The sequence below is a fragment of the Varroa destructor genome, unplaced genomic scaffold (genome assembly GCF_002443255.2).
Source record: "Varroa destructor unplaced genomic scaffold, Vdes_3.0 BEIS01000007.1, whole genome shotgun sequence".
NCBI classification, from domain to species: domain Eukaryota; kingdom Metazoa; phylum Arthropoda; class Arachnida; order Mesostigmata; family Varroidae; genus Varroa; species Varroa destructor.
In genome coordinates this window covers 15,244,209-15,258,326 of record NW_019211460.1, presented here as the reverse complement: position 1 = coordinate 15,258,326, position 14,118 = coordinate 15,244,209, and the positions used below count along the sequence as shown (strand labels likewise).

Below are 14,118 nucleotides of genomic sequence, written 5' to 3'. Positions count from 1 at the left end.
ATTGAAGTTCCCGATGGCGATGCCGCTACTCCTCTTACCCATAGCCTCGTTCCTCAAAGTTCATCCTCTGGATCGGACGCCTCCATGGAGAGATTTCTTCTTTTACATGGGCCGATTCAGCCTATTGTCCTGTACTGGCTATGTAGTCGAGACGACGGCTAATACAGTACGCTCTGTAAACGGCTGTACAAGCTCTACGCAAAAATCGTCAATCGATGTCATCGTCTGGGTCGTTCAGCTAGAGCAGTTTGGTCGTTAACAGTGGGGTGGCAGAGACCCTGTCTACCGCAAACTAGTTCTCGGAACTATGCTTGCAGTCATAAACGCTGGATTCGATTCCCAAGGTTATTCGTCCTTATGATTCGTGCACTAAGAATGAGCTGGCCGGCCGCTGCCGCCAGCCACTTTTTCGTTTGGCATCTCCGCATCTGGGAAACAGAGCTGGGACGATCTATTATTATGGTAGATCGATTATTCTGGCACACTCTGGTACGTTGAACGGCCGAGTTCAGTTCAGAAACTCGACCTGCCTTTGCCGGCCAGTGGCGTCGTTCTAGTAACGGCTGTGATAGTGGACGCCGAAGCGGCCCTGTAGCCCGCTCCTGCTGCCTTCCACGTTGTTGAGTGTGGTTTGTTTTTGCGCTTTCCATGTTTCCCCCTGTTTTTGCCATTCCCCTGCGCCGAATCGTGTTCTGTCAGTGGTCGATGGGGTACATAGCACTGTTTTATACATCCCCTGGGACGGCAACGCAGAAAACCATCTCATGCTTTCAACTCAAACAGGCCTGGCGGATCGAGCGGCAAGCAAGCGGAGAACATCATCGTGGGTCGAATAAACTCGAAAAAAAACAATAACAACAACGATGACGACAACAAAAACAACAGCGACAACTAGACATAAGCCAGCAATTTCCTCAAGACAACAGCCTTTGCTCACCATTCGATAGAAAAGCGACTTAATAGGGAATAAAACGCGTAGGATAACCAACGGATCTGTGGCGTTGTGCAAACGTAGAGGCTCGTCAAGAAATGAATGTTGAAGTGTGCAAACGAGGATAATAGAAAAACTCAGCAAATCGACATCAAGTCAAATTCATAGTTATACCATGGTGACAATATGCTTCATTTTATATATATAGTATATCCGTTGACGTGCACATTTCCTGCAGAAGACGCAAATACATCCGAGCCGGTCATCCGCTATTGTGGTAGACAAACGAATGTGCAGTGCCAGGATACCGAAATTGGTGCTGGGTAATCGATACCGACCTAATCAGAAAATGCGCCTATAGTACATTCATCGTTGCTATGAAATAGATCAGTTATACGGGCCGGCTACTCAGTTGGACCTAGAGCAGCTTTACAGCGAATTAGGATAAGGCCTTTTCTTATTCTTTAGCTGTCGTATTCACAATGATCTTGTTGAAATAATCTCCTTCTCAAGTAACGCTGTCGAGTATTATTCCCTGTACAACGTACATTTTGGTGTTCGTTGTAGGAGAACAGTGGACATCGTTTCAATATTTAGAGTAGTAACAAGGTTCAATATCTGCTCGGCCTCTGACGGTCATTGAAAGCTATATTCCTGTGAATCTTTCCGATCTCTTTACAACTCAACAATAATATTCTCTTATTACGGTGCCTCAATATTTTTAACGTACCATTACCAGACATGCAAATACGCCCCATAGTATAATGTGATAGATGAAAAAATTATAAGTGTACTTCATATCTAGGAGCAACAAAGTCGGAATGAAGTTCCTGATAAACTTTTTAAAACGCTAAAACCTTCTATATCAAATTGAACTATTTCGGGCCCTTAACTTGTTGAAATCTTAGTTTTTGAACCGAAATGTAACCTATTTGAATATCAACTATAGGACGCAATTTTCGATCACGAGGAATCCCTCAAAATACTATAAGACACCATAGGGCGCTTCGCGAACATGTTGTCGTGTGTAATGATATCTATCGACCCGGTTCCAATGATAGCAGTGATTATGAGGTTATCTTAAACGCCAATATTATCTGGCATTTCTCTCAAGTACATGTCGATGAGATACGATTGCTCTCGGCGGTGTATCCGGTTTTGTTCTGTGTCAGCACTAGACAGCACGGGGAGTACTGCGGGTCGAAGTTGGCTGAAAAAAACCTCGCTCATTGAATCATTACCAAGTAAGCTTCCAGTGGTCTGTCATAGTTTGGCCAGCACAAAAGGCATGTTGAAGATCTTTGAGCCTTCTGGGTTACTCAGTCAGTCACGTTTTGTTCCCCTGTGCAGGTTGCTTTAAGGCCACCCATTGGTTACTGTGTCTGTTCCGCGCTACGTTGGCTACGTCACGTCGCACCATGCGAACACCGATCTTGATATATTCGCTTTGCCGAGTGACGCGCGCCTGTTCCTTCGCGTTCTTCCGTGCAAAATAAATCGATCCTGTTCATTTTACCATAGGACCATAAAGTAAGTAAACATTATTGTTGACGTTCTGTGAGACACCCAGTCAACTCTGGCCTGGATGGCGCTGTTAGCTGACCCTATCACGTGCGATCCCTACGTTAACTCAGAGCGTCAGCACTACTCAGCCACTACAATTCCATGCTACGACAACAACGTTCCTAGCGTCCAGTACAAAGACGTTGCAATAACTGGAGGAAGCCAACGATGAATCGAAGCTGGCTATGCGCGTTCAATAGCAGATCCACTCTGCTCACGTCGGTGGCTCCGATATCATAGCATCGACACGTTGTTGTTTTTCTATTCTGTTAATTCGGAACAGTGGCAGCCAATCGAGGGAGGATACCCTTGCAACAGCACCGGAAACTATACGGCACTTAAAACAGCAGACATATATACACGTAGACACACTACCCGATATTAAGCAGTAGAAGCAATTTTATCTAGCGATGGCTGGCAATGCCTGTAGGCGGCTTCCGCAGTAGATTTCTCGTTACCCGATTACGGCCTCAGTCAAACCCAGGTCCGGCGTTCTACCAATACGCTGCCGTACCTTTCACCATACCGTCGAAGGATCTAGCGCACGCATCGGCTCTCTTTTTTCCTTTTTCCTACACTGTCCCGTACAACTGAGGATAACATCACCGCCTATCATCAACATAGTCACCACCTCCGTCATCAAGCTTGCTTTCGTACCCGAGACAGCTTACCGATATTGTCGGCACATTTTATTGTAAGGCGTTCGCCTGATTGCCCGCAAGCTGTGACGAGCAGCTGAAGATGCGAGGGACGGAAGTAAAGAAGAAAGGAAGCAGCCGACATACGCGGAAAAATAGAAAGCGTCAAAAACGAGGAAAAAATAGTCCGTGAGCAAGATCGAGACCAAATAAGAAGGAAGATAAAGAGTCTGGTACCCACCTTAGCTATAGCCCAAGTTACCAGCACGGCGAGTTGGTGAGCGAAACTATGGCATAAAGGCCTTTTTGCGGACGCACAGCTATTCTCTATGCGACACTACTCGGCACTGCGAACATAGTACACTCCCCCTTTCGACCCTAACTTGTCCCTTAATAAGTCGCGTCGTTTCAACGGATACAGCAAGTGAATAGAAGAGTGAGAGAAAGCAGTTTGTGAAGTGCGCAGAAACTGGTAAAAAGAAGAAGACGGTTTAAGAGCCCCCAGGGCTGACTCTTCCTATTGATACTACTCCTGTTGCTAGTGGTCCTGCTGCCAGCCGAAATGGAATACCGTGAAGATGGTGACGCCAGTGATGGGAATGGCGCTGGCGCTAAGATTTGCCGGGGGAAGGTTGGGAAATTACTATGCTGCCATCGGCAACAGCAATGACAACAACAACGAAGCAAAACTCAAGTCGGGCCAGAGCTGCCAATGAAATAGAAAACACGTGAGAAACACGAAAAAAGAAAGACCGTGTGAGACAAACAGATTGCCGAGGCAGCCACCGAAGAAGATGGTGTTTTTCGGTGCCGTCTTTGTACTTCTACCGCTACAGCCTGAACGACTTCCCCTGTGCCCGCCTCCTATCGCCTAGATGCCCTAGAAGTGCGACTCTGACGTTGGGTTTACACCTGCCAACGACGGGTAGCGATAACACGACTGGGGGCGGATGCCCAACTACCACAAGACCGAGTGCTCGCAGCATATACGGCACACAGGAACGAGCCAAAGAAAAAACAAGAAACTCAAGATGGCAGAAAAAGAGCGTGAAGAAGCGCAGGAAGAGACAACGATGAACAAAATAAAACCGTTAGGCCGCCAGCACACTTAATAAGAAACGTTTATTAAGGGTGGAACGAATTAGGAAAACCGAGTGCTGGAAATCATGTTTATCATAAGGAAAGCCGTTATTTTTAGCAGTCAGGGAAAACTCGATTCACAATAGAAGCAGCATCAGGTTTAATTCAGACTATTAATTAAGAAACTGATGGCCTATATATTCCTAAATATTAAAAAAATACTCCAAGTATTCTCTATCTTTTCGACGTAGTGAGCCCCTTTTTGCGGCTTTTTGTACATACGGATGTTTCGCACAGAGAATATTTTTATTATATAAATATTTATGGAAGTATTATAATTTTTACCTACATTAAAAATTAATCTAGGAAAGGTAAAGATGGTGATCACCAATAACAATATGCGATTGGCCAAAAGGAGAATTCGTTTTATCTTCAGCAAATGCCTCAGTCGTCTTGGTCTTCAGAATGGAAGTGCAGCTTCGAAAACACGTTGATATAGGCTTAGAAGAGAGAGACCTACGGGTGTGCCTTTAGCTCAAAAGCAGGCTCCGCAGAGCTGGAAGCGTTCTACAAAACACGTAGCAACGAGAAAGGAATTTTCTGCGAAGATACCTGCGGCTGGTCTAGCAACTCTCTGACCTTTTTCAACGAAAGTAAAAAAAAATCGAACCGAAACCTATCCATATCGTGGACACGATTTTTAATTGTTTCCATTGACGAATGGCGATGGGGGAAAGGGTTCATAGGAATCAGAACAGCTTATCTTAATAAAAAAAGGGTCGATATTAAAATGTTCTTACCTCTAGCGGGCTAACTTCTATTCAAATCTGCTCATTAAAAAATGACGCTGAAACTCAGGCTGTTAATAGGCTACGTATCCAAGTAAATATGTTACCTAGACCGATGTTTTTGCGCGTAATTTAGAAACGGGTCTTTGTTTTATTCATATTAAATAAACTCAACCTTTGGCTGCTATGATCCTCGTTTTAATTTGTGCCACTAACATAGAATTTTACTCGTATATTTTAAAAACGTTGTGTATCATGGTAGAACCTCCTACATCCACTTGAACTCATTGACATTACGTACAATATTAGACTTGCAAGTAAAATACAAAGAGGCACATTCTGCAGTGCATTTTCGATTCATGTATATACAAAACTGCCTCACCATCCTCTTCCTTCGTCCTTGTCGAAGACACTGTCGCTGGCAAAAACACGATTATCTGCCCCCCCCCACGCTCCAGCCACCTAATTCATGAACAAGCCCCCCAGTAGTAATAGCTCAACAAAAAGTAGTATCAAGCGCATAAGTATAGTTGCCGTAAAGTATTCGCTTGTTGAAAAGCTAGTTGTAAATTGCGTGGAGTACGTTCACACTGTTGACTCCCGGAGGGGAGGCAAGGCAAAGCAGATATGGCAGCCCTAGTAGCAGAGAATGGAACTGAAAACAAGTGAGCTAGATTAAGACTTCTACGCTTAGGCAACGACACGGTGGAGAGTTTTGGGCAGCAGGCGTCGGCTTGCCAACATGCGACTGCTGCTGCTGCTTCCGCCGCCGAAGCGACCGCTGGCGTTGGAGAGTAGGTTCATCACCTAGGTTGAGCTGAGTTCGGTCGATGGTTTATGAAGCACTTTTATATCGACCAGTTAGTTCGGTTGCTGTTTTTGCGGCGGCCTGGCCTAGGCAACTGCTTCAACGCAAGAGAGCTCCAGAGGACGTTCCATAAGTAGTCATTCCACTAGGACTCACACGAGCTTCTGTTTTTCCTTCGCTCTCTGTCTTCTCGTTCTGTAACTCGTTCGGGAGAGCTGGCACTGCCTGGACACCGCAGAGCCCCTACCACTTTTGTCTTCTTTTACTTCATTTACGGGAGCCCACATGATCTAAGTCCAGCCACACCCGCTTATATATTTAGCAGTGTGGGCTACGTAAATCGGCCTGCGACCAGAAGTCGACGACACGGAAAAGCAACCTATCGAACCGGAGTAGGTGAACTGTCGCGCCTCAACATGGACCAGGAAATCAGCGGCGATGACGATGACAATAACAGAATTGAAAACGGGTACCGCGAACCTTTGTATCTGGTACGGTTTTTGTAACCGGAGCTCTGTTAGAGAACAACTTTCTCACAAGAGACAGCAGGCAGTAGCAGCGGGGTCATGGGCGATAAAATCTCTCAATCTAACTGTTACACAGATAGACCAGAGAAGAGATTAGAAGACAGCGAGATAAGCTGTGCAAAATATAGATGGCATTGGACTACGATCAAGAGAAAGACAAAGGCGGAGCAGGTAGCGATCGTTGCTGACCCCTTTGACATATATTATGTCTCCCCAATTATAAAGTGGTAAATACTGCGGTAATATTCCGTGAGGCATACGAGCAGATGGTTAGCCGTAATCGACCTGGATACAGCGGTGGTCATACCCGGGTTCCGGAGTAGCGGTAGCAGCATGGGCAGCTGTGATCCTGATAGCACTCGTGATGGAAACAGTAGCAGTGGTAGAAGAAGATACCAAAGTCTTTACATAGCCTTAAAGTCCCTTTCGCTTCTAACTTTCTCGGTTGAAAGCGTAAGTGAATTCAAGAACAGAAGTGAAGGGTGGATGTATCCGAGATAAACACACACGCACGACCGCGTCAAACCTTCCGAGGTTAGCAGCAATGAAGAATGATCTCAGATGGCGTCGAGCGAGCTACTGATCTCGTGGATATTACTCTCTGTAAGCACTAGGCCAACTTGGCCTAAGGTTAAGTTTGTCTTTGAAAAGCGTAATACTAGAACACTATGAACGACGCGGCAAGAGCGCTAATTTGTAGTGACTCCAGTATCTGTCAAGCCTTGTCTCCATTAACATTAAGCAAAGGTCTTTCGACTAACACGCTGCTTCTGGCCCTCGAGCAACAGTCGAGAGCAGCCGACTTCACTCGTTGCTTGGCTAATGAGAAGGGATTATATACTCGGTGAGCTCAGACAAGTGACTGAATGGATGCGGAGCAGATACGGATTGGCGACGAAAAGATATGCAGGGGTTAGAAAAGTCGGGGAATGACAGAAGCTAACTGTTCGCTTGAAAATCAAGTGCACGCTGCTGCTAGCACCGCTGGTACGCAAACTCATAGTAATGTACTCAGATATATCTCCAAGGGCTGACGCCAATGGAGGGGGCCTAAAAATACACACTTAAGTGCACCTCTTACGTACATGTCTCAAGATCCAGCATGTATAATGGATAAGGACACAGCTTTGGACAAACATACTTGCAGTAAGAAGTTATGCAACTTTATGATTGCTAGAACAGAAACTCTTTACAGTTAGGTCTGCAAGTGAAAATGTGTGAACATCAACATAGACAAAGAATCGCCAATTGCAGCTGATCTGTAAAAAAAGGTAGCTAATATATGAGATGCTTAGTCATTCAGAAGGTTTCTATGTTGAATTGCATAATTAAGGCCATGGATTACTCTATACGTTGACGCTTCGGTCTGATGCAGCATTACGTAATATTATGTCACCTTCAGCTAACAATAAAAGTCTGAACCCTCGTTCGGATTTTTCAGGCCAGCGCTTGCTTTAGGCTGCATAAAAAAGAGATTTCAGTCAACACACAGATTAAATTTCCTTTTACGTACCAAGGGTCGGCATTTTTCTACGATACGTTGTTAGAAGCGTTCAGTGTTGGGTCCATTAACAACAATATATGTTTAACAATGATGTTAACGTTTGCCTTTAAGTGTCTTCTTGGCAGCCAGTTTGTTTGCACGTGGAATATATATATATATATATATGCACTCAACAAACGTAAATTTCCATCTATATCTCCCAAGTGGCTGGTTTGCCTTATAATTTCCAAGAGCTGTGTTCTGTTCACCATCTGGCGTGCCTTCCACATCTTCAAGGACGCGGCCATCAGATCGTTACGTATTTTCTTTCCTTCTAAACAGAAATAGCTTTTATTTATTATCAACGCATAGAATCTGCCTCGTGGTTTTCCCACGGTTGTGTTAGGTGTTACCTCTTTTAATACGTGTGCGTCCTCCTATTGCATCGCATAACTTGTGCTACATTTTTGATTATTTATTTTCTTTTCATATTTAGGACTATATTTAATTTTACTTCTTGACATTGGAACTGTTACTTAGTATCTGGGTCTACGTAGACTTTTACCTTCTTAATGACTATATTTTTAGTCGCGATTTCATTATCTACTTGATAATTTAAATGGGCGTGCTAGAATGATTCTTATAAACCATTCACATTTTGAGTTTTTTTGTCAGTCCTCCAACAGACCCGTTGTGCGAATATATCAACGCAACTGCCGTTAGTATAATTTTATAATCTGTACTCATCAAACGGGACCATAGATCATTTCTATGAACTATTTTCTTTTGGTCGCAATTGTTTATACTTTCATAGTTTTTTATGCGTCATCAACTATCGCTATTAGGACCTAGCATCACTTAACTTAATTATTTCTGCTATTCGGCCGGCCTAACCTCAGTTCAAACCTTATCGTTATCTAGGGCCTTAGATGAATCTTGAAATCATTGCCAATTAGAAAATCTCAAATCTCGCAGCTGTTCAAGCGAACAGCTTTCTTTCTAAACCGAAGTATCAAGCTTTTAGTGTCTCTTTACTGGAATGAGCCATACAGTATTTTTCTCTAGATATCGCCATCCGTAAAAAAAAACGCTCTGTATAAAGTTTTTAACAAAGCAAAGTTTGTTTTGCTAAGAACCTTATATAAAAACTATATATATATATATAGAAAATGAGCCTTGGTAATTTACAAAACTTACTGCTGAGGCATACTGTCCACTATAATTTCTCTATAGATATGACCTTCTAACCTATTTAAAGTAAAAATATAGAAACTCACTTATTATCTAAGTAGGAAATTAAATACTAGATTAGCACGCTCCATTTTTCGTACCTTTCGTTGCAATCCGATTATTAAAATCATTGTCCTCTTGTAGTTTTTAAATGTTCCCCTGTAGCGCTTCTGTCGTTTCAAATGGATGAATAGTTAAACGAAGTGTACGTTCTCCACAACCCCTCTGAACACATTTAACTACAAAATGTCTTTACCATAAAACTGTAACTAATAAGCCGCGTCTGTTTTTATAAGATTCATGAAGGACAAAATGTGTCAGAAATCTTCTCTCCTATTTCCGTTTTCGGAGCATAATGACTTTGATAGCATTACATTAAACCACAGCGTCTTGACTCGCTATCTGATCCAGAACGATGTTCTGTGGTGCCACATTTCTACCCTTCGGTAATAAGATTAAACTACAAACCACGTTATAATCATTGGAGTTTATTTATTCCGTAAACGGTTAGTTAGTAAAGTAGATTTAAAAATAAACTGACAGTAAAGCTTTTTTTTTTTTTTTAGCTATTCCTTAAACAGTCAACCGTGACGAAGCATAAGGAACAACTTCTAACTTTGGATTTGCATAATAATCTCATCGGTGCATTTGTGCAAGCAGTTTTATGTGGTCATTCAGGTTTCGTAGCTTTCGTACGGATTAGCGTCAAGTAACATCGTCAACACTGTATATGGGCTTCCGTGGGGTAAGTCCGAATTTAACGCTTCGCAGAGCCTGAATGAGATACGCTTATATCCACGTGTGGATATCACTTTGTGACAATATATAACTCCCTATTTATACAATTACGACAGTAGTACAATACATACCTGCAAGCTTCTCAAGCTCGGAATAGTAACCGTTGCCAAACACTGTAACGTGCTGGGGGGCTGTCGCCGCCTCGGTTGGTGATCCCGGCCCATCGGGTTCAAGGCTCGCGGCCCAGCGCAGCCTGTCGACCCCTGCATCCGCAGGCAACTTCATCTTTTTGACCAAAAACGACCGTGGCATCGGACCTGCCTCTATCAGCAGTCAATATCGACTACCAATCAAAGGATCCAGGGAAACAAACAGCAGGTCGGAAGGAAAAAGGCCAAATCTGGGCTCCGAATTGATGAGCTCAGTGAGACAATGCGATACGTCTCGGGTGGTCCTTAGGTCCGGCAAGCTCAAATCTTCCTGTGAAAGGCTTTCCGCTTTCTGCTGTGATAGGACCTGTCACGGCATTAATAGTTGGTCATTTGAGATTTGTGTCATTCGTTGTTTTAACTCTTTGCTTTGGCGTTATACCGTTCCTTGTTACTGCTTTATTACTGTGCACTAAAACTGTAACTGATTTTTACACCATATTAGATTGTTCTATGTTCTGATTTTTTTAAAATTTTTCGTAATTTTCTTTTCGTTTCTCTTTTGCGTGTCTCGAACCGTTTCTTCAGGTTCCTCGAGAGAATATCCCAGTTACTCAGTACTTTGCTTTTGTTTGCCTATCTTCGTATCTGTCGTTGTTCTCGTTACGTTATTGTAATTGCTGTAGTCCTTGATAAAGCGTCAGCGATGAAATTGGGTGATGGAGGGGTATGGATAACGGGCCGGGACAGGGGATTCTCGCATGGGAGGTGGTCACATCACAACCGTAGCACTGGGTACGACCTCAACATGCACCAAACGTCACGACACTGCTTCGTACATCCTGTACTGCCGCTTTTGAGGTCAAACAGATCATCAACTCCTGCCGTAATGCTTGATATTTGCTCTTCTGATAATGGCTGTTTCGCTGGCGTTCGGAGTGATGCGTCTTCCACGCGGTCTTCGTTGGACCAATGTCCGCTCGAATAAAACGGTCGGTTAGCCGTCTCCTTAGTAATAATGGACGCTTCCTTGTGGCGATTTTCCGTTATGTGGCATGGACGTAAACAATAAGAAACTGTTGTCGAATTGCAGTTCCTACTTTTTTCCGAGGGAAGCCAGTGGGGATAAGCAGCTTTCAATGCGAGTGAATAACAAAGTACAATTGAAGCAACTTAATGTCACTAAAGCGCTTTAAGGTCATCGGCAGTGTCATTAACTTTTACACGATGAACCCGTAGGGGTGCACAAACAACACAGTAAAGAACGCAGGCATTCACGGATTAGCCCCCGTCCTACTCGTCTCTAAACACCGACACCAGAGAACGAATCCGAAGTGAATAGTGAGAACAAGGGGCCTTAAACGACACTGAGAGCGCGGGCTCTTTCACAATGATGCGAGAGGACCGATGAGACGCGCACACTAGATAACGAATTAGGCAATGCTATCGAGGGGAAACAAAGATGTGGGCCTCCAGTGTCGACAACAGGGGGGTTCCAGCGACTTGCACGACAAGACAATCCACACAAACAGCATTAAACAGGATGCAATTCTTGACCGATCCGTTGTAGCAATGATAGTGGATGCAGCGGGAGCCGTTGTTGACCGACGTGTGCTTTCGCTGTCTACTTTGCAGCTGCTGTTTATCTCTTGATATATACATGTACTCTATATATATATATATATATATATATGTATATATATATATATATATATATATATATGTGTGTGTGTAGAGAATTTTCAGTGTATGTCTAGGCGGTGGCTGCAGTCGCGAGGTGTGTCCGAAAAAGGTGATTTGAATTTGGCTACATCAAATAAGAACGTAGACGTCATTGCCGCCGTTATCGTACTGCAGTAGTCACAGTTGTTGATGATTATTGCTATGAAGTTGATATTATTCTAAAGATATAATCAAGAGGCGGTTGGCTTGTTCGTCGTCGTCTGTTGGGCAGGAGTTGTGGCTCTGTTGTGCTCCCGCTTGCTGACCCGTCGGCTGACTAGAACCCACGCATGCGATCCAACAAGTCGTTTTGGCCTCCCTCGCGCTCCATTTCCAATATCACCATCACCACCATCGGCACTACTACAGCAGGCACCAATGGTACAGGCCTGCCCCAAGCCTAGCAGGCGGACAGGGAGCCAAACACACTTCGTACGGTGAACGTAGACGGGGCGATTTAGAGTATAGTTTTGAGGACTTGACCACACGCCAGAGGGCGTTGCGGTCGCTGTTCGAGACTTGCTCGTGGCCTCGTTTCAGGGGAGGGAACGCAACCCTCGAGCACCATAAAAGTATAGAGAAATAGAGAGAGAGCGAAAGTGGGCAAAAATACAGAAGGAAGTGTCTTGTAATGCCTTGACTGGGCTAGTTGTTGGTAACTTTCCTGGTGGGAACAGTGAACGAGCGAAGGAATCATCAAGCGGGATTCTCCAACGGAGATGTTATACTAGGGGGGCTCATGAGCAATGTACGCGAACGTTCGCTGAGCAGAAAGAATCAGACTGGCCTGTTGTAGAACGAAAAGCAAAGCGCTCATGGTGGGAAACCAGAATCGTAATGGGATAGAATGGCAAGACAGAAAGGAAATCGCTGACGAGTACCACCTACACAGACAACGACTGACGGTTGGCGGCTGCCAACGGCCGGAAACCTGCAACGATGGCGGCGACGATGACGACAAGAAAAACAGCGAAAAAACCTTTCTTACTTCCTTCGCTTTCTCTTTCTTTGAAAAGCACCGCGTGTGCTCTATCGCGTGTTGGCCAGAGCAAGCAGGCGACCACGCGGGTGCCGAGTATGATGGCTCTAGCAGGGTGGTAAGGCACAAAGGGATTGTAGAGCTGGTTAATGCTCGCGCTGCTGTTTCAGCGGGCTGATCGTAGCGCTCTGGGAGCATTCGAGACGAAGCGGCCTCGAAGGATGCAACGGGAGAAACCCTAGTTCCTACCAAACCTTCGCGAGCAGCCGCTCCGCCTTGGAGTGTACGAAGTGGTCGCTTTCCGGGTAGCACGAGAAAAAAAGCGCGTTTCAGCTTATTGTCTGCAGTTAATGACTCTGGGCAAAGAATAAGTAAGAGGGTGGGCGAAAGAAACGGGGGAACAAAGTCGGAAAATAAAAAAGAGAGCGAGACGCGAAATGGCCACGTGGGGCTAACTTACCGGGAGGTGAGTCAGACGAAGCATGCGTACCTCCGCTTCGAAGAATGTCTGCCTCAGCTCTTCAGTGCGATGCTTTAGTGGCGGTGCCAGCAATGTAGTGTGGACAGTGGAAGAAGTTACAGCGGGTTCATGTACATTCTTGCAGAATTGTGGAATTTAAGTATCGAAAAGCTGCGGAACTGTTTTTCTGGAAATATTTATTTTGATGTTCAGTTTTTCAAAGTTGTTGGTGATAATTTAAAAACATAGCATAAAGAATCATTAAAGCTTAGAGCAAGAATAGGTCCGCTTTTGGATAAAACGCAAATCTGCTGTTGAAGAGAAACAATAATATATCGGATATATTTCGCATTTAGCGGTCATTGGCCTTAGACGACACATAGCTAATTACCGCGTCCCCACTATGGTAGGATATTTTTCGGCACAAATTTGAACCAGCGCATATTCGTATCATAAAGGTGCAGTCTCGCGTCTCCAGGCATAAACGAGTGATTTCCGATTTTTTAATCAAAAACGAGTAAAAGAAACAAACAAGAGGTTGTCAAGCTAAATCTGTGTACCCAGTTTTTTTCTACCAATGTAACTGTTTCAGACTACCGTTACAGCGTGTCAACGTCCAAGGTTCTTACGCTAGTTCTACACTATATTTTCCACCATAGAATCCTTCAGAAGTGAAGGGCCATAGTCAAATCGAAGGAAGCTAATTGGAAAAATATCGTCGGATTATATTATACGATAGCGTCTTGTCTCGAGAACACATGAGGGCACAGCACTGTGGGGCATAGCCTGGTTTAAAAAACCTTTTTCAGCTTAGGTGAAGCATAGGCGAGCTCGAACCATCCGCCACTGAGGATTCGGTAATTAAACCGCCGTGTGTCATTCCGATTTCACCCTTGTCTCGGCCTCTCCCTTTCTTTCATCCGCTGTTGGAAAGCTTATCGTCCTTTTTTCAAATATGTTGTAGATCGGTTTCTCCGTTCCCGTCTCGCTTCTAGCTCAACTTAATTTTCAGACACGTTTTC

General features: G+C 44.3%; 1 protein-coding gene across 1 annotated transcript in view; it reads right to left on the bottom strand.

Annotated features, from left to right (window-relative positions):
- LOC111254043 (uncharacterized) overlaps positions 1-12,009 on the bottom strand; it is a 34,998-nt gene extending 22,989 nt beyond the window's left edge. Inside the window, exon 1 of the mRNA XM_022814495.2 lies at positions 9,918-12,009. Coding sequence (XP_022670230.1) covers positions 9,918-10,098 — 181 coding nt within the window. The 5' untranslated portion in view covers positions 10,099-12,009. The remainder of the gene's footprint in view (positions 1-9,917) is intronic.
- Between the last annotated feature and the right edge of the window lie 2,109 nt (positions 12,010-14,118).